General features: G+C 34.7%; 2 protein-coding genes across 2 annotated transcripts; one reads left to right on the forward strand and one right to left on the reverse strand.

Moving 5' to 3' along the window:
* Positions 1–7,531: 7,531 nt before the first annotated feature.
* Positions 7,532–9,605, forward strand: LOC111919612 (elongator complex protein 5). Its single transcript, XM_023915175.3, has 9 exons — positions 7,532–7,785; positions 7,889–7,981; positions 8,073–8,239; positions 8,334–8,380; positions 8,471–8,540; positions 8,630–8,823; positions 8,948–9,037; positions 9,105–9,180; positions 9,251–9,605. The coding sequence occupies exons 1-9, from the start codon at positions 7,619–7,621 to the stop codon at positions 9,433–9,435; spliced, it is 1,089 nt and encodes a 362-aa protein (XP_023770943.1). The 5' UTR covers positions 7,532–7,618; the 3' UTR covers positions 9,436–9,605.
* Positions 9,606–11,823: 2,218 nt separating this feature from the next.
* Positions 11,824–14,360, reverse strand: LOC111919611 (uncharacterized). Its single transcript, XM_023915174.3, has 10 exons — positions 14,008–14,360; positions 13,332–13,427; positions 13,151–13,235; positions 12,923–13,044; positions 12,795–12,819; positions 12,621–12,704; positions 12,506–12,535; positions 12,273–12,378; positions 12,117–12,184; positions 11,824–12,024 (listed from the first exon to the last, which is right to left on the reverse strand). The coding sequence occupies exons 1-9, from the start codon at positions 14,098–14,100 to the stop codon at positions 12,118–12,120; spliced, it is 708 nt and encodes a 235-aa protein (XP_023770942.1). The 5' UTR covers positions 14,101–14,360; the 3' UTR covers positions 11,824–12,024; position 12,117.
* Positions 14,361–21,703: the final 7,343 nt, after the last annotated feature.

The following is a 21,703-nucleotide window of genomic DNA, read 5'->3' on the forward strand; positions in this document are numbered from 1 at the left end:
ATGAAAGATAGGAAAAACTGCCAAAAGTTGGTTTCTGGGTCGAACACGGCCCGTGTTGGACATAGAGTAAATCTAACACGGCCCGTGTTCAGCATGGTCAACAGCTCACATTTTGGTCAACACGGCCCGTGTTGAACATAGAGTAAATCTGACGCGCCCCGTGTTCAACATGGTCAACAGCTCCTCTTTTTGGTCAACACGGCCCGTGTTGGTTTTACAGTGTAAATCCAACACGGCCCGTGTACCCCTCTGACTCCGAATCTAAACTTGATTTTCCAACTTTTTCGTTCTTCACCCGATCATCCCGAAATCTTCACCAATGCTTCCCGACACTTCCCAAAGCACGTTCCAACCTCCGCTTTACCTGAAAAAGACATAAAAGTGTGCAAATAAAGTTGTTCTAGAGACTAACATGAATATGATGAAATGCAAGACAAATGAAGAACAATTATGCTAAATAAATGTATGAAAAAAGGACTAAAAGATGTGCAAAAAGGTGCACAAATCGCACCTAACAATATGGTACTATCCACCCATCATGCATAGCAGATGTTGGAGAAATATGTAGTCAAAACCAAATATTACTTCTTGATTTAACAAAAAAGTACCATAAAAAGATTAAGTGAAGGTACGATGTTATCATTTGTTGCATTTTGCCCTTCTAATAATATTAAAGAGTGAATTCCTAATATTGAACTTCATATAATAAAAAAAGACTCATGAAATTAAACAACCCCTTACAATATGAGGAATCTGCATAGTGTTGGTGAATGGAAACACACTACTTTATTCACAAACCTGCACATACTATCCACATGATGAAAATGCCATGGTAAAGTGAAAACGCCACAAATATCTACTTCCAAGCAATGTTTTAAAAACCGGTTTGAACCGGCCGGTTGAACCGGTTGGACCGGGAACCGGGAGAGGGAGCGGTTCAACTATCACCGGTTTTACATTGATTTCTGAACCAGATTGAACCGGCCGGTTTTTAGGAAAAACCGGTTGAACCGGTCAAAATAAACCGGTTGAACCGATTAATCCGAATAAAAACACATGAAAATTAATTATTTACATAATAAACTTTGGTATTTTTTTTCAAATATATTTAGTTTTCTCTAAATAAAAACATATGTTAAATTTTATAAAGTTTTTTGATGTGGTTGTATTCATCTAAAACTATTTTTCGTTTCGGTATTATATTTTATTTTCTTTTTAGCATATATGGATTGATGTAAAACACTAAAACTTATGGTTATGTATTATTTTAATGTATTTTGATTCATTTACAACTTATTTTTATGTGTATTTTTAATGTTTGAACTTGTAAACATCAAATTCATAATTTATATATGTATGTATGTGTAGGGAAATAGAAAAAAACATGAAAAATATAGAAACCGGTTCACTCGGCGATCGAACCGGTTAAACCGGTTTGTAGCACCTGGTTCCTGGTATGTATTCTTGGATACTAACTCTCCTTATATATTGCATTTTAATCTTGGACTCGGCGGGTTGAAGGACTAACTCGCCGAGTAAAAGCGGGACTAGACGCGGGATCTACTCTGTCTACTCGGCGAGTAGGCTCGTGGGACTCGGCGCGTAGACCCTGTCTGGACTAAAACCCTAACCTGGGTGTTTGAACCCTATTTAAACGATCTAACCCAGCCTCCATTTCCCCTAGCACTCCCAGAGATCTGTAGAACGAAACCCTAGCCCCCTTTGTGTCCTTGTGGGTGATTTTTAGCATTGTGAAGGTGTTTTGGAGCTTAGGAGAAGAAGGAGAAGGTTGAAGAGTGCAAGAAGGGAAGAAGATCCAGAATCTACTCTGTGAAGGGCTTCTATTCAGGTAGAAAAGTTCCTACCTTGATCTTTAGTTCATTGAATCCCCTTTTTGTCCCTAAAAAGAGGTTTTAATCCCTAAGAACCTAAATCTCTATGTGTTATGGTTAATGTTCTGCAAGGACTTCGGATTTGGACCTTTAGGACATCCTAGTAGCATAAAGTCTCGGTGGTTGAGGTCCCTATTGAGTGTAGGACCTCTTAAAGAGCTTGGAATTGCATGTTTAAGCTCATAGGGCCATGCATGCACGTAAAGTTTGCAACTTTATGTGGTAAACATGCCCTAGGACCATAGATCTGTGGTTTTGAAGCATTGCATGTCTCAGATCTGGCCTACTCAAGAAATGGGTCGAGGAACTCGGCGAGTCCCAAAGTGGAACTCGGCGAGTTCTATGAAGATGGTCTTAGACTCGGCGAGTTGGATGAACAACTCGGCGAGTCCTATGAAGATTGCCTGGAGCTCGCCGAGTTGTTCTTCAAACTCGGCGAGTCATATGAACTTTCATAGAGCAAGAGGGGTTTAAGCGTTGAGGGTTCAACCCTTCGTACCTGCACGTGGAATTAACCGTGTAGCGAAGTCCCCAAAACCCCAAACCCTCGTATGGGGGTGTTCTGGTGTGGATTGGAAGCGAGTAGGGGATCCGCTCGAGGAACTCGGCGAGTTGCTCGCGGACTCGGCGAGTCGGGACTCGAGTCGGCCCCATAGTCCCGAGTGGCGAGTGGTGAGTCAAGGGTGACTCAGTGAGTGGGGAGAGGGACTTGGCGAGCAGGACCGGAATAGTAAGGGAAGGACTCGGTGAGTTGCTCGCGGACTCGGCGAGTCCAGTCAACTGGAAGTTGACTTTGACTTGGATTTCGACTTGGTCAAGGGTAAAAGGGTCATTTTACCCTAAGTACATCTAGCAGTGTATGACTGATCGTTTTGTGGGAATTACAGCCGGAGGATTTCCGGAGCAGCAGCAGCAGCAGTACTCAGCCAACTCCCGATCAGATTAGCAGCTACTTCGAGGTGAGTTACCTTCCAGTAGCGGTGGGTCTACGGCCTCAATGCCAGCCCACCAGTAGGATGTGGATGATTGTCTCCGTGATATTCATCTAGGGTTACTACTACCTGTGTTATGTTTATGTGCTAGTATGATATGATGCTATGTGTTAGTGGCAGTAGGGGAGATAGTCCCCAAGATATCCGGTCGATAGGGTCGAAGGGGTAGTTATACCCATCCGTGCTAGATAGATTATGATATTGTGGTACATGTTATGTGGTAGTAGTAGAGGGGAGAAGTAGTATCCAGTACCCGTTCGAGAGGACCGAAGGGGAGGCCAGCACCCAGATATGCTAGGCAGTATCCGGTCGAGAGGACCGAAGGGGAGGCCAGCACCCAAGTATGCTAGGGAATATCCGGTCGAGAGGACCGAAGGGGTAGGTCGGGCACCCAGATATGCCTGACGATATATGTATGTTATATGATTATGCGGTATGTGGTACAATGGGGGAACTCACTAAGCTTTGTGCTTATGTTTTTCCGTTATTGTTTCAGGCACCTCTTCAGCTAGGGGAAAGGAGCCGGCGCGGTAGCGGCATATCACACACACTCTTGTTTCCGTAGTTATGAGTTTATTCTGGGATTGATACTCTGATATTTTGGTTGTTTACATGTTGTGGATTTCAAATTTGGGTTTTCGATGTGAAATGATTTAATTAAACAATGTTTTAATTAGTAATGTTTTCTAAGTAATGTTTTAAAAACGGAATTTTTGGACGTGAAAATTGGGTCGTTACACGGTTGAACCGAGAACCGGTCACCATACCGGTTCAACTAAAAAACTGGTTTTTAAAACATTGCTTCCAAGTCTTTTTACCTGAAGGAAATACTTTGAGTGTCTCCCACCGTACACAATTTCTGACATCTGCATAAAAAGAAACTATTCCAAATTTAGCACATCCACCTAGATTAGAAATTAGAATACTGTTAACTGCAATAACCTAGTCTGAAATCCATCTATTCACAACTTGAATATCATAAATGAGTATAAGCATGGCAACAACAATAAATCCTCCGATATTTAGAGAATAAGGGAATAACAACTAAAACCTAACAAATAAAAGAGACTAACAATTATGCCAAACTCGAAACAACCACAAGCAGCCCATAAAGAGATTGGGAGGGGCACACCTCAATCTTCAAAACAGCAGGATGAGATATCCGAACCCATAATAATTAATCACTAAACACCTGAGTCCATAAATAAAAACCAACTTTAACATATAAAAGTTGGACATTACCTTAACATTTTTTATTCTCACATGCTTCGAACCATATATATAGTCAACTGACTAAACAGAAAAAATCAAAAGATTACCATTAGTTGATCATATCAGATATAACATTTGAATCATCTATAGTAAGCCAACTATCTTAAACTTTTAAGAAGCTTACAATCTATTTATATTAATGAAATGAAATCACACCACAACATAGATAAATCAACAACATGAGATAATCCCACAAATGAAAATGAATGTGGTTTACAAGTTTTCTTCCACAAACAAGCACTTAAGATGCCATAAAGACTTCTAGAATATGAGTACTCAAATTTGGCAATACAGACTTGGGAAGGTTCATATCAATGGAACAATTAGTTTTAGTTAATGAAAGGCTAAGTATTATAATTATAAACCAGAAAAATATAAATGAACTCCATATCAGCGTACATCCCTCTCTGTCTTTGTCTAAGCATATTTTGACAAAACTGGAATAGAAATAACATCTTGGGCTTTACTCATGTACAATATTCCACTCCCAAAGAACTGTCATTGCCCTGTTTGAGAGAGAGAGAGAGAGAGAGAGAGAGAATTTGTCTTCATTGAAGCACTCTAAATCATAAAAGGTTTTTAGAAGCCATGATCATACATGAGAAAGTTAGAATATCATAAAAGAAAACAGATTTATTATAAATGGGTAGCAACCAATCTCTAGTGTTGTCACCAATTCAATAAAATACTCTTTTATCAAAATAAATTGATGTTAAGACCTAATAACAAAATATAAAATATGTAGGATCCTTTTGTTAACAAGGTCTCTTACATAGTTAAGACCCATTTCATGACCTATACACACACGCACACCATTAGGGAGCATGCACTTTAAGAACCGCTAATCAGTTCTTCCTTACATAAGACCTCATCATAACACATTGACAGCCATGAAAACCATGAAAAGAATAATCAGATGGAGCAGCTGAAGCATCAGATAAAAAATAATGAACTCACAGAGATGAACAAGATTACCAAACCAAACATAATTAAATGCACCAGTTGAAACATCAACTAAAAATACATTTAATGAATATGTAAAGCTCCAAAATTGCTCCGGAAAGTACTTGTGAACTTAACAAAAAGCAAATTAATTACATTACACAAATGAGACTTTCTTAATATTGTACAACATGACCATAAAAAAATCCATTTCATTTGAACCAGGGGCGGCAAGAGAAAGAACACGTGTAAAAAAAAGAGGGACGTCATCATTTTTCAACCGTTTTGATGTTTATGGACCAAGAAGTTAAATTTTAGTGTTTGAAGAACAGGCATGTTGGCATAACAAAGTTATTATGGGAAAGTATGGTTCCTTAGGCAGGATTTCATAACCTTATGAAGGTGGATGGCTTTATGGAAAATTGGTGTTCTCTCTGGCATTTTATCAAACACTTCATGGGCCATCATGTAAGATTTCATAACAATCATGTTGTTGCTTGACACCCAATTCTCCAACAAGAATACACTTCAAAAGAATCACAATTGTCAACTGGCATTCCTACAAAATTAAGATGTTGATAACGGCCAAGGAGTATATACTTGTGAATTAATGCACATATTGAAGTCGCAAAAAGATTAATGTTGTTCCTCAAAATTTGATTTAACTTGGTTTTTTTTTTTCACAAATGATTCCATTTGAATTAGATAAATAATTTAACCAATTAGGTCATTTATCTGACTAAATTCATCGAGGCAGGCAATATTGCCCCATTTGGTTTGACCCCATGAAGAAATATCAGATCCTTGAGGAGAAACTAACAAATTATCATCTTCATCATCCATTGAAGTTCTATCATCCACGAACAAAGTTGATATGTGACCATATGGACATGGTGATCCATGAACAAAGTTCATCTATGACAATATCATGAATCATCATCAACAATCTGACCAGTGTTACCATTCTTGAGTACTCTGATCAGTTGAAACAACAAAAAAAACACAAATAGCACTTGAGAGTAATGTAAAGTAAAGAAGAAGCACCTGAGAGTTGAGATACCAAAATTCCATTTCTCGTGGTTTGGTTCGTCGCCAGAATAATGGTGCAAGGGTAGAGACTGTATGGAGACGACGTTAAGAGACAGTTGGTGAGGCAATTTAGGATTAGGGGTCCCAGTGAACTTTGTGTGACGTTGGCGTTGACGGTGACAGAGAGATGGGGTTAGGGTTTCTCGTGTTGACATAGTGTAGAAGCGGGTGGCGAACGGCGGTGGCGGAAAAGGTGGGCTTCTAGGCAACAATCATCCAGTTGAGAGGGAGGAAAGTCAGGGTGGCCGGTGACCTACTTTTAGGTTGTAGCGACGACGTCCAGAGGGTGGTGTTAGTGATGGAGTCAGGGATAAGATGGTAACGGAGGCCTGTTGGGAATTGAAGAGAGTTAGGATAGACACGGAAGAGATTTGAGAGAATCGACGACTGATAGTGTGCAAAGGATATTAGGGTTTTCCACGCTAGACAAAGGGAGAAAAAGGAGAAGGAAAGATTGTAAGATACAATGAAAAGTGTGTTTTACATTCTAATTTCTAAGCTTAATAGGATTGTACATAGTGCTGTAATAGGTATACCTCTTAATTTTCAATAAATATTAAATATGCTTTATATATATATATATATATATATATATATATATATATATATATATATATATATATATATATATGGGTAAAGTGAATATACCTAACAACCTTATATAAGCTTAGGTACCTAACCACATTATACTACATTGTTTTGCATTATATTTCCATTGCAATCGTCTAAGGTTCTTAAACTTCAACCCTTAACTTGATTTACTTCCAAGATTTTCAGACATTTACCATTATATTCCTCCTACACCATTTGATTTGTAACGGTAGTATATGAAGCCCACCAGGGGTCTCCGATAGAAAGACGTCATTTGAAGGAAGATAATGGTGAAAGTCTAAAGATTTTGGAAGCAATCAAGTTATGAGGTTGAATTTTAAGAACTTTGGGTGATTACAATGCAAATATGATACAAAATTACGTAGTATGATGTGGTTAGGTATCTAAGCTTATATAAGGTTGTTAGGTATATTCACTTTACCATATAATAATAATAATAATAATAATAATAATAATAATAATAATAATAATTCAACAAAGTTAAAAAGAAGATATGCAGAAATGGTCCCTATGGTTTGGTAAAAAGACTCAATTGCAGAAAAGATCTTGAGGGTAAAATAGTCATTATAAAAAGGTTAACAATCAAACTGTTAAAGTTAACGAATAGGGACCAAATCTGCATAAGATATCCAAGATTGGATCACTTGTGCAACACCAAACCTTTTTTTGACCAAAACTGTTTAATTTTCACAACAACCAGGACTATTTTTGCAATTTTGTCAACTCTAATTCGTAACCTTCTTCCAAATCGAGTTAGGGTTTTGAAAACAACCGTAAACCCTCCTTCAACCACGACTGTAAATCCTCCACCGGCGGACAATGGCGGACGCCATTTGTAGAGTCCTCCGCGACGGAGCATTAGAAGGCGAACACGCAACGTCTCTCACCATAAACGATTCTGTTGATTCACCGTTCGGTCCCATCGTCTTCGATTACATTTTCACTCAGCTATCATCATTCATATCGTCGGAGAAGTCTCAATCTCGGTAAAAACATATCCTAATCCCTATGAATTTAGCTTTTCAATCATTGATTGAATTGAAGAGAGTTATATACATTCTTTCTAAATTGCACGGTTTCGAATTTCAGAGGCATCGTGCTCGTCTCTTTCGCTAGAAGTCCTTCGTCCACAGCTGAATTGCTTAACACCAGAGGAACTGATATCGCCACATCGCATCAATGGTAACAATATTATCTCGTTACGAATTACGATCTGCTAAATCGATTATCATTTCATGTCTATTGTTCTTCGTAATTGGAAATTTTGGGACAGGTTGAGTGTTTTGGATTGTTATACCGATCCACTGGGTTGGAAAGAACAGCTCAAAGAGCGTGGAGCCATTAAAACTCCATCAACAGAAGCTTCACTTAATCTTAACTTATGCAAAGATGTGAGAAACTTGGATGATCTGTTCTCTCAAATTCTTGTGTTGGGGAAAGGTAGATACAAAAACATGATCTGTATTTCTTGAAATCCGAACTTCATTTCCAAATTCTATATTCAATCATTCGTATGATTTGTATGTGTTTGCAGGACTTGTTGGAGAAGGGAAAACTCGATTCTCAGTTGCCATAGACTCTGTAATCCTTCATTTTCCGTATTCACAAACTCAAACCTTCTTGATTTGCATTCATGAATCTGTATAATTGAGTTCTTCATATTGTGTTCAGGTAAGTGAGATGTTAAGACACACATCCTTATCTTCAGTTTCTAGCCTTATAAACAAACTTCGAAGCCATGGTATGCATATATCATGATCATATTTTGCATAAAAATCATCTTTTTCTATAAAAAGAAAAAGAAAATCTCATCATTTACATTATTTTCAGCCCAAGTATCAAGTATCTTCTGGCTACTACATTCTGATCTCCATGATATCAAAACCACTTCTGCATTTGAATACATGTCTTCAATGGTGGCCAATGTAAAACCACTTTCTACAACAACAAATGCAGAACAAAATTACAAAAAAGGACAATTTCATGCATCTTTAAAACGCAGAAATGGACGCGTTAGGGTGATGGTATTCCCCTCTCTCTCTCTCTCTCTCTCTCTCTCTCTCTCTCTCTCTCACCATTTACACACACACATAAGCATATTGAAGATTTGAAACAATCCTTTTGATTGATAAAAAGTCATATTTTTAGGTTGAAGAGTTTTCCAATGAGCAATCACAAATCAAATTCACATCAATGTCTGCTGTAGAGAATGCAATCACTCAAAGCCTTGTTCCTAAGGTTAAATTCTGTCTCATTTTATCATTTTTTTTATAAAATATATAATTAAAATTATATGTTTTGGTAGGTGCAATTTAATATGCAGTTATCAGATAAAGAAAGAAGTGATAGAGCAAAAGTTGTACTCCCATTTGAGCATCAAGGTTTGTAATTTGTATGCTTTTGTAGGTTGTGAATTTTATTGATTAATTAATTTATTTGTTGTTTTTACAGAAATGGATAAATCAGTTCAAATATATGATGGGAGGAAATCTTTGACTGAGGTCAAACATGAGTCAAATGGTGAAAATTTGAAAAAACAAGAGGAAATTGAAAGGGGGGAGATTATTTATTTTCGTGATTCTGATGATGAGATGCCTGATTCTGATGAGGACCCAGATGATGATTTGGATATATGATTCACCCGTAGACAATTTATGAATTTAGATGATTGTGCTTTTATTTTTCATAGTGTTGTAAAGATCAAATACCACATCCGCACCTTGTTAATTGTAGCATTTAGCATAATTTTCATTCACATTTAATTATTCCCTTTTATTTTAATAATACAATTAGTTAATTACCTTTATCTATTATATAAATAAATATATTATGTATTAAGGTAATTGATTTGGTAGGAATCTGCCCCCATGTTTTGAAAAATGGACCGGACCGGCCCGTTTAACCGGGATCCGGTCCCGAATCTGGCTCTTAAAGGCCAAAAAACCAGTTTTCATGTGAACAGGTAAAAACTAGTCGGGTTGAACCAGTTCAAACCGGGAATTTTAAAAAATATTGTTTTTTTTTTTTTTTTTTTTTTTTTTTTTTTCATTTTTTGTATTTTTTTGTATAATTAAAATTAATAATAATGTAATTATGATATCATCCGGTTTTTGGGTTTTAGAGACCGATCTAACTGATCGAACCAGTAAGACACGACCGGTTTGGTCTTCGGTCAAGGTTTCAGGTTTCATCTGCTCAACAAATCAAAATATTAATATTTTATTTTGACACAAGGACATGTTATTACCAGATTCCAGTGTGACCGGTGGAACCATAAAAATTACAAAAATTTAAAGAATCTTGACACCACCACACCTATTTATTAGTATTATTCGGCAGAACGAAATCGCTAAGGATATGCGGAAAGAACAAAATCACTAAGGCGGCTCGCTATTGGTCCTCCACGCAGTGGAGGATCCTACATGGAAGGCCTATAATGCCGTTAAGGCCGGGACAATGTTGCCCCCAGGTTATGTTATGTTAAGCCTCTTTGTCATCATAACGTGTCTTGATGCTTAAATTAAAAAGGTAGGTGTGAGTTTTACTGTTTGAAACTCTTATATAAGGATTTTTTTTTCCCTATTAATATAACTCAACCCCATTCATTTTTTTACACACAACTCTCTTCTTTCTTATCTTTTTATACAAATTTCCAACAAAAAATTTTATGGATCCGTTTGACCTGTCCTCCGATGATGATGATATGTTCATCACCATGATGCACGAGTATTACACTAACGAGCTAGAAGAAGATGTAGCTCTTCTACTAACAAGAAGTGTGAGGTTAAATAGAATCGCAAGGAAGGACACAGATGTCTATATCACAATTACTTTGCGGATAATTGTGCATACAAGTCAAAGATTTCAAACGAAGGTTTCGCTTGAATAAGAATGATTTTACACGGATAACCAACGCATTAGAAAGCAGACATCATTTCTTTTATTTTTGTACATTTTAAATATATCCTTATACAAAAAATTACATAATTTTACCTATTAAATATATGTTTAGGTGTAATTATTTCAATTGAGATATGATGCTAGAATTAGGCGAGATTCCCACGGTTGCAAAATAAATACATATCTTTTTTCAATTTAAATGCTATGTTTTTAATATTATATAATTTATTTTTATAACTATTGAAAAAATAAAAATAAATAAATAAAACATTCGAAAAAAAGGGAAAAAAATTATGAGATGGAAATTAAAGTGGTGTGGAGGTGTGGTGATAATTTCCTACCTAAAATGGTGTGGTGTAGAGGATGATGTTAAGACATAGACCCATACCTACCAGCCTAATACTATGTCGTGCTAATGAACCACATGTTATGCTAACATGACACCCTCTTAACATGTTATAACATGGTGAACACCCCTCCCCCCCCCCCCCCCCATCCCTATCCCTTCTCGTGTTTTGCTTATGTGGAGTGGAAGTGTGTTAACCTCTCTCTCTCTCTCTCTCTCTCTCTCTCTCTCTCTCTCTCTCTCTCTCTCTCTCTCTCGTGTCAAGGACATCATCTCCTCAAAATCAAATTCCTCGACAACATCTCCGGCAAAGCATTTTTTTGAAAACATTATATGTCCTACTTTTTAAAATACACATAACTCACTCATATAAAATTATAATTACTTGGTTTTTTTTTCCAGCATGTAATTTGGTGATTGTACTTCATTTTATACCGTAAAAAGACATATTTGGTTAAATATTTAATCAAATACAACCCTGGAAGACAACATATCAATGTTGCATTGTTTATGTATCAACAGTTTAAAAAAAACTATTCCACTTTAAATCGTTTTTTACATATAAAAGTGTCCTTTTTTTAATACTTAGTTTTTCAATTTGTAGTTGTTGAAAGTGCATTGTTATTCTTGGTTCCATTTTGAAAGTGCATCGTTATTCATGATGCATTGTTGTTATTGGTGCAAATCACAAAAACCAATTTTGTTCTAAATGCTAATATAAAATGATTTAAATGTATTAAAGACACAAAAGTTGACAATTTGGTAAAATAGTAGAAACTAGAAAGAATAACTTGAAACTTATAATTAAATTTGCATATCCACAAAAAAACAAAATACATAATACACAAAATATTTAACTATAATGGTAACAAAGCAATCATATGCATAAAACCCTCAATAATCACAAGGGTTGAAAGAATGAGATCAAAAGTTAGTGAATCAAACACCACATGAATAAAATCCAACTCCATGAATCAATCTGCATATATAAAAACAATTATTTTATTTAATTTAATTTAACAGAATTCAATAATCTTTTATTTAATATTTTCTCCTATAACAAAAGAATACCTCATGTTGATAAGATAACAAGCCCAATATACACAGAAGCACTTAGAAAAATGAAAGAAATCATTCCCCTGAAAAAAAAATCAAAATTAAAAATAAAATATGAAAGTATGTTGCCTAAATTGGAAAGGGCAAAATTGTCATTTACTAAAAACTGACCATATGACTCCCCATGCAACACCATTACATGGACAAGGGCAAATTTCTGCAAACTTCTCAGCATCACTAGAATTAACTCTCCTTGAAATTAAATCATCATAAATATCTGCAAATAAAAAAATTATTTTATTCAATATATATAATAATAATACCAAACTTACATAATTACATATAATGATAATGATATAATTTGTTAAATTGTCAGTTTTGAAGAGTAAAGAATGTTTACTAACCATAAACCGAAAACAAACTGTTCATAACACCTGTGAAGAAAAGGGCAAAATTGTCATTTCATAAAAAAGACAATGGGAAGAGTAATAATATAAGATCATATTCATAATTTCATACCAATGAACAAAATGACATAACGAAGGATGCGAACTGTGGTTTTTTCTTGTAGGATCCAAATGACAGCAAGAAAGATAATAAATCCTGTGGAAAAATGTAAAATTTTAATTATTTAATTTTTTTGGTAAATAAATATAAAAAAGTTATAAAGATTTGAAGTTAAAGAATACAGACCAATGCAAAGTCCTCGAAGTGTCCACTGTTTCAATAAAACAAAGCAAATGGATGATTTCAAATTGGATATATTCAAATTACAAAATTGAAAAAGTTAAATAATTGTTGAAAAATAAAAATATTGTTACATTTTTAGCAACAAAGAGGACAATAAGAAGAGCAACTCCTAAACATCCAGCTGCAATTCTTGAAGTAAGAAGGCCAGTTGATGCCAAGATTAGAAGCATACCCCAGAAAGATGAACCAAGATCTATAAAAAAAAAAAAAAAAGATTTATTTGCTAAAGATTAACAAATAAATGGAATTTAATAAGGAAATTGAAGAGGAATTTATAATTTATAATGTTGTAATAATACATCCAGCAGGTAGGATCAACCAATATACACCACCACGTGTCTGTGTTACTCCTCCTTCATTGGCATGAACCTCCATTCCCATTACCTGATAAAAATGGAGAAGATAAAGGATAAAGATGTGTTCTTGAAACTTGAAAGATGATGTAAATGGAAAGAAGATGAAGGTTTTGTTGTTTTTTACCTCTCCACATGTGAGTTTACAGGCGATTGCATGACTTGCTTCATGAAGAAAGACAGTGATGAGCTTGAAAGGGGTAAGTAGAAATGTTCTCCATAACTGTACAATTCATTCAGATTGAGATAACATGGAGTGAATAAACATGGAAAAGTTATGTCAAATGATTTCAGAAAATTGGGGAGAATTGCAATTGGTAAATTGAACATATTCATGTTGAATATATGTCTATCAATGCATTAATGAGAAGTAATGTTTCTCTCTATAGAGTTAAACGCTTCAAAGTCCAAACCCTAGTTTGTTGACCTAGAAACCTGATGAGAAGATGAGACAAATTCCTTCCATCAATTACTACTGTAATCAATTAAATTTCAGAGCATCGCGATTATCACATTGAACTTGTTAACAATCTAATTTATCTTATGATCGAGTTTAGGTTAACACAGCAACATTCTCAATACTTCCAACAGCAGATTCTGAGAATTTTCCATAAGATATGATGTTAAATTTTAAAAACAACGTAACTACTAAGAAACACTAGAAAAATCCAGAGAAGCAGTGTATGCATAGGAACACATCAAATTTAGGGTTAACTACAAACGGAAGAAGAAGAAGAAGAAGAATCAGATGAATAAGAGACAAAAAAAAAAACTTAATTACGAGAAAATTTTGAGTAGCTAACCGCGAGAATGACGAGAGTGAAGACGCCTACGGTGGCGAGAAATAGTTTCTGGTCTTTATCGCAACAATTCTGCAGCTCCCAATCCGGTTTCATCTCCGATTCTCTCTCTAATTCTCTCTTTCAACTCGAAGATCAGTCGGATTTGTAGATAAGGAAGAGGGGGTTTTGGAAGACTAGTGTGTGTGTGTGTGTGTATGTGTGATCGGAGAAATTGGGAGTTTGAAAAAATATGAATCGCCGGAGACGTTGAGGAGTTTGGTTTGGTGGCCAACTGGCGGATGACGGAAGTTTCCGAAGACTCCGTCTCCAATTGGATGGACCATCAAATTAACATCGTAAACGGTCACCCAATTAGCGCGTGACGACTCAGCGCCAATTTTAGCTTTTTAATTATTATTATTATTATTTTTTATTTTCAAAATCTCGATGACTTTTATCACACTCGCTATCGAAGTGGTTTAAATATGTCTTTGAACGTTTCATAAAATAAATTTACATTTAATTTGATAAAATAATACCAGTTTTTTTATGTAAAATTTTCTTTCTTTTTAGAAAATAAAAAGAAACAAAACAAAACTGCATCTGAATCATTAAATGTGAATTCAGTTGAATCTGCTTTTACAATTTTGCTTTTAAAAATCTAGTACTTTTTTAAGAATATATAACTTACATGGCAATCAAACATTAGAAATATAAATAAATCTGTTTAGTTGTGAGTTTCAATTTGTTAAATAACTTCTAAGAAAAATCAATGTTGTAAAAATCGCTCAGCGTTAGCTAGTCGGTGGATTGGAGTTAAGAGATTAATCGGCTAGGTGGAGATTAGTCGGGGAATTAATCGGGGACCATTAATTGCTAATTTGTTAGATTTTAAAAAATTAAATATGACTAATATCATATAAAACTATAAAAGTTCGTAAATATCACTAATATCATAACAAAATAAGTTAATATGATAAATACAACACAAATCGTATCTCAAATAGTTTTTACTGAGATATAACTTCTTCAAAGTGTTAAATTTTCATTAGTCATTGTTTCAGTAATTGTGTATGCAGGGATTAATCGCTAGACGCCCTCTAATCGGTCGAGTAGCGTCTAGGGATTAATCGGGACCTAATCAGGATTTTTACAACACTGAGAAAAATAAAGAAAAGTTTTACATAGAACGAACAACAAACAGTAATTTAACTTAATTTAAAGAAGAAAAGTATAATTTTTTTTATATAACACATATAATTTCTTTAAGAAGTACATATTAATGTTTTTTGTTAGATAAAATTTTTAATTTATATATACTAAAAGTAGTAAAATATAAATACATAAATCCTCCTTAATAAATCCTTAATAAATGAAGGTTTTTTTTGCCACGTGTCAATCTTTCATGAGTTTTGACACTTGTCATTTTGTGGTATTTTTAAAATAAATATTATCCATTTATCAATTTTTTATTTGTTTCAATTTTTAAAATTAAAATCATATACTTATATATGTAAAGTATTAAATATCATATATATATGATATTAAATTGCAATAAATATATTTTTCCTTTTTTATTTTAAAATTGTACATTAAAATATATTTTCTGTGTACATTTTAATTTAATGTTTATTTTTTTTTTTAAATCAACCCGTGTAATATACGGGTCTCACATTTAGTATAAAATATTATTAGGTTTTTTAGACAATTTGTTTTTTTTTAGGAATATGGAAAATAATTGTTTTATCCTTTCTAATTCCCCTCTTTACCTTTTTTTTTTATTGTTTTTAATATTCATAATAAGATTTAAATCTATAACCAATTTTGTTCCATTTTTCCACTCATTCCATAAATTAGATTTTGGGTTCGAGCATCGATGGGTTGTGATTGTAGAGACTATTTCATATTGTTCATAAAATCGTTTTACGTTAGGGTTTGATTTAACACATACAAAACATGTAGTTTACTCTACTCTTGCTTTGGTCTCACTTTGGTTCAGTTTTGATCATAAGTCGGTTTGAACAAGTCTTTGACAACAAAAAAAGGTTTTGAGTAAAATATATGACCTTCGATTAGGAGTAAGACACGCTACCATTTATTTGCAGCTAAGGTCATCCGGTATGGTCGAGTAATGTAATCCATGCATGAAGGCCGACGTGGCAAGGTTGGCTACGCGTGAACACCGCACTCTGATGTGCGCATCTGTCTTGTGGCGTGATTCCAGCTACGGAAAAAGACGAGAAAGGTGATTGGTTAATGCCCTATTTGACCATTTCTTCTTTCTATGTGAACGTTGGTGGATTTTTTTTTCTTTTTAAAAAAAATTACTCTTTTTTAAAGAGTTCAAAATGGAGAAAAAGAGCTCCAATGACAGGCGAGGAACAAGACAGTAAAATGAATACTTTACAACTTTGGTACTTGGAGTCTTGGTTGATTACAACTCCTATCCCAAGTCAAATTTTTTATACTTAAATGATTTTTGAAAATTACAGATCAGACCCTTGACTTAAATATTTCAGTTGTATTTTTTTAACGTTTAAATATTTATTGAATTTTAAGATTGTGTTTTTTATTTAATTTATTGAACTTTTTAATTACTAAAATATTTATTTATGTTTAATAACTGTATTTTTTATTTAATATAATATCAAAAAAATAAAAAAATAAAAAAAGATAAATAATATGGAGTGGTAACTATTTCCAAGGGGTAGTAGACTGATAATGAATATGTAGCGGAGCTGACATGTCAACACTTTTTTCTAGTAGGTTGGTGATAATCATAAGTTCATAACCCTTAACCTAAGGAGTAAGGACGATGATTTTTTTTTCAAGCCTAATTCATAAATAACGGTCGGTATGTTTAAAATTATTATATAAAAAAATTAAATGTAAATAAAAAAAATGTAGCATGTTATGATTTAAAAGCAAGAGTTTGCTAACTTTAAATTAAGGATAATGTAAAGCAAATGGATATGATACTGTTGTTAGATTAGGTGTCTAAGTTAATGATTAAATTAGTATATACTTGAATTAAAAGCAAAGTCATTTTTGGGTTGCCCTCAAAACTAGCAATTGACTAGAATGACTTTTAAAGAGAGAAGTTGATTTATTAGTTTATTATATGATTAATAAATAACAATAAATAATTTATAAATATATTATATGACTAATATATTAATTAGAAATGATAATATTTAATTAATAATTAATCAGAAATTAATTTGAATTAATTTTAGGATTAATTTGATTAACTAAAATTGTAAGAACTTAAGCTGCAACTGTATAATAGTTAAACAAGAGAAGAATTCTGAAATGTTCCTATGGTGGCCGAAAATTGGTGTGCTCCTAGGGTTTTTAGAATGCTCCATGTAGATTATATGAATAATTAGGAAACTAGATAATTCCATATTTAAAATAATATTATTTTATTTCAAATTAAGGTTTCTAGGGTTTTCCTATCAACTATAAATAGGACCCTTGGGAGTCCTCATTTTCGTCCAAGCCTTATCATACACAAGAAGAGCCAAATTTCTACTCCCCTCTCCTTTCTCATCTCAAGTCTTCCATTGCTAGGGTTTGGGCACAAACCATTAGAGACATCATAATTTTGGTGTTAGCTTTCCAAAGGAATTAAAGAAAGAAATTGTTGATCATTTATTAAAATAATCAAAATGTATGTAAACCCTAATCATTGTAATTTTAAATAATAATAGGAAGCCTTAGGGTTATTGATGTTCAATTGTTTATTGTTTTCAATAGAAAAAACTTAGATCCAAATATGTTGCATGTGAACTTAGGGGTTAACTTGTTTTCGCCTCATGCTTTAATTATGACCTATTAAACCTATCAGTGGTATCAGAGCCATAGTTTTCAAATGAGTATGCATAATGTTGAATAGATCAAAATTAGGGTTTAAAAAAATTAAACCCTAAGGGCTTGAAATTTCGAAAATAGCTTGGGTTCTTGAAACCCTAGCATCCATCCCTTAAATCTTGAAAATTGTTAGGGTTAGTTAGGATTTATATAGTTTCCTTAATTATTGTTTTAAAAGCCTTAAAATAGAATAATTAAAATTGGCTAACTCATACCCTAATTTTCGAAAATTAGATAGGGTATTGGATTAGGATTAAACTTGAATTATTTAATTATTTGTTTAATAGTAAATAATTATTTAATCTGTAAATGATTTAAATTAATTTAATTAATAGTTAATTAGAAGATAAAGATTAAATCATAATTGGTTTAAACTTAATTAAATTAAAAGGTTTAATTTAGATAATTAAAAGTTTAAGCCTAGTATATTGAAAAGTTTTAAAGTACACCTTATACTATATATGATTACATGTTTAATATATTATATGTATAAGACAAGTCAGTCAATCAGTAATAGGCCTCATTCACGAAGCCATGCTATAAGGGGGTATAAGGATATGACTAGGGGTGTAAACGAGCCGAGCCGAGCCCGAGCCTGACCAAGCTCGAGCTCGGCTCGTTTAATTTTGAAGAAGCTCGAGCTCGAGCTCGATTCGAGCCTTAAAATGAAGCTCGAGCTCGGCTCGTGAACAATTTAGTGAGCTCGCGAGCTTAAACGAGCCTATATATATATATATATATATATATATATATATATATATATATATATATATATATATATATATATATATAACTCACACACACACACACACATATATATATATATATATATATATATATATATATATATATATAGGCTCATTTAGGCTCGCGAGCCCACTAGCTGAAGCTCGGCTCGAGCTCGTTTAATAAACGAGCCTCATATTTGGGCTCGGGCTCGTTTAATTCGATCTCGAGTCGAGCTTTTAACGAGTCGATCCCGAGTAGCTCGCGAGTAGCTCGGCTCACTTACACCCCTAGAAGCGACCTATAAAATGGTCGTTGAATGAATGTCCACTCTCACCCACTGCTCCCTTACATGGTGGAAGGTCGTTAGTCGAACTAGTTTATAGGACATAACCTCTCAAAAGTATGATGTTATTAAAGTACTAGAACCTTTTATATAAAATCTCAACTCTAATTACTTTAGGAAAAATGTGAAAAGTATTTTAATCCATGAAACACACATCATGCTTTATATGTCATTAATGGAGCGTGTGTGGTTAACCAATATACTAATAAGGACTTTAAAGAGAAGTGATAGGCATCTAGAGAATTATCATTGTTAATGGACCATATGTGGTTAACCAACACATTAATTAGAGATGATAGATGACATCGAGGTTTCCAAATATGTTTGCATAATTATTCACATCTTGTTTGCGATCCACAGTATCCCAATCACAAATATAAGAGCGTAAGTTTAAACATGAAATTGATAAGATTCAATGAATCTCAAAAGATCTTGGAATTTCATAGATTGAAATTGGTGAATTGTCTACCTACCTTCATAAAAAGCACGTCAAGAGAGGTAGTTATCAAGGCATTAATGGCTTGCAAACTAAAGGATGGAGAATCTATCTGCAATCATGTACAGAGAATGTAGAGATATGTGGAGACACTGGAAAAGGTCAACGTGTCGTTTGACTAGGAGTTGGCCATAGATAGGGTCCTTGACTCTTTGCCACCAACTTATGATCAGTTTATTGTAACTTACAATTTGAACAACACAGAGACTACGTTGACCCAACTCCAAAACTTGTCACATGCAACTGAATCATGGATGAAAAAGAATCAAGTCCTTTCTACAATAAGAGCTCCAATCCTAGCCATTAGGCAAAGCAGGGGAAAGAATCGAAAGGAAACTCCTCAATCGAAAGGAAATTCCTCAATCATGGGTTTGGGTGCGGTGCTTATGTAGAGGGGTCATGTGATTGCTTACGTATGGAGGCATTTAAAGCCTCAAGAGGCAAATTACCCTACCCGCGATCTAGAGCTAGGGTCTGTGGTTTTTTCCCTCAAGATTTGGAGACATTATTTGTATGGTTTCAGGTGTACTATTGATACAGACCACAAGAGCTTGAGATATTTGATGGATCAACCAAACCTGAATATGAGACAACATAGATGGTTAGACGTGGTGAATGATTATAATTGTGAGATTTTGTATCATCCTGGAAGGCCAATGTTATGGTTGATGCCTTAAATCAAAGACATCGAGTACACTCATCAGAGATCTATGCTTGAGGATTGTTATCGTTTCACTACTCCTATATCTAATCAAGAAAGCGCATGTATAGGGGATAAGGAGGGGGAACCGGAAGGAAGACAAAATTAGGGGATAGAATTTCATTATTTGTCAGAGATAGTCGTGGGTATTAACTGAGTGCTGTAGGGTACAAGTTCCAGTTGCTAGCGAGGTTAGGCATACATTGTTGGAGGAAGCATATAAGTCTAAGTTTTTGATCCATTCGGGGGCCACAAAAATGTATAGAGATTTATGACTGAGCTACTGGTGCCCCCACATGAAAAAGGAAATAGTATGGTACGTTGAGTGGTGCCTGACTTACTAGAAAGTCAAGGCCGAACATCAGAGACCCCACGACAAGATGCAGTCGTTATCCATTCCCATGTGGAAATGAGAGGAGATCACTATGGATTTTATCACAAAATTACCAAGGTCAACACGTGGGGTTGATTCTATCTGGGTCATTATCGATAAATTGACCAATAGTGGTTATTTCATCCCTATTTCGGAGAGCATTTCTGCTGAGAAGTTGGATGATGTCTACATAAAGGAGGTAGTCGATCGTTACAAGGTTCCAGTTTCAGTGGTCTCCAACCACGATGTTCGTTTCACCTTCATTTTTTGGAGGAAGTTTCATGAGGAGTTGGGTACTCAGTTGTATTTCAGCATATCATATCACCCGCATACCGATAGACAAAGTGAGCGGACCATTCAGACTCTTAAGGATATGTTTCGGGCATGTGTATTGGACTTTGGTGGGAGCTAGGATACGTATCTTTCATTGGTCAAGTTCTCCTACAACAACAGTTATCACGCCAATATTAATCGACCTTGTTTTTCATTGGTCAACCGACGACATAACTATAGTTGCTTTGGATGATAGTCAGGTCGATGATCGCCTAAATTATGTTGAGCGGCCGGTAGAGATCCTTGATAGGAAGACAAAGACCTTGCACAACAAGGTGGTCATCTTGGTGAAGGTGCGGTGACAACACCAAAAGGGACCTGAGTGGACTTGGGAACCTGAAGAGGAGATAAGGCAGCATTAACCTGAGTTGTTTACAACAACGAACTTCAAGGATGAAGTCTGATTCAAGTGAGGGAGAGTTGTAACATTCATATTTCAGGTATTCATTTTATGAGTTAATAACTACATTTTATGGATTTTTGGCATGACCATGGCGTGACACTTGTTGGCCACGACATGGCTTCCTTTAATGAAGAAACACACATCTGCACGATGCCATGACATGACAACCATTTTGGGACAAACCCTAATTTTCGGGATTGGTGACCTATTTAAGGGCACTAACTTTTACGGTTGCCTCATTTGGTAGCCTATATTCTCTAAGAACGAACCTTCACCCAAACCTTAGCCTTTTGTGTGTGTTTTGAGTGTGTGAAGTCACTTTATGAAGGTTGAAGGAAGAAGGAGCTCATCTTGGTGGTTGTATACTTGATTCCAGCTTGGATCTTGCATCTTCTGTAACACCCTATTTGAAAGTACTTGGTTGGGGTCTTAGAAGCCAAAGGGTAGGGGCGATACGGTCTTTTATG

Source organism: Lactuca sativa, chromosome 3 (genome assembly GCF_002870075.4).
Source record: "Lactuca sativa cultivar Salinas chromosome 3, Lsat_Salinas_v11, whole genome shotgun sequence".
NCBI lineage: Eukaryota > Viridiplantae > Streptophyta > Magnoliopsida > Asterales > Asteraceae > Lactuca > Lactuca sativa.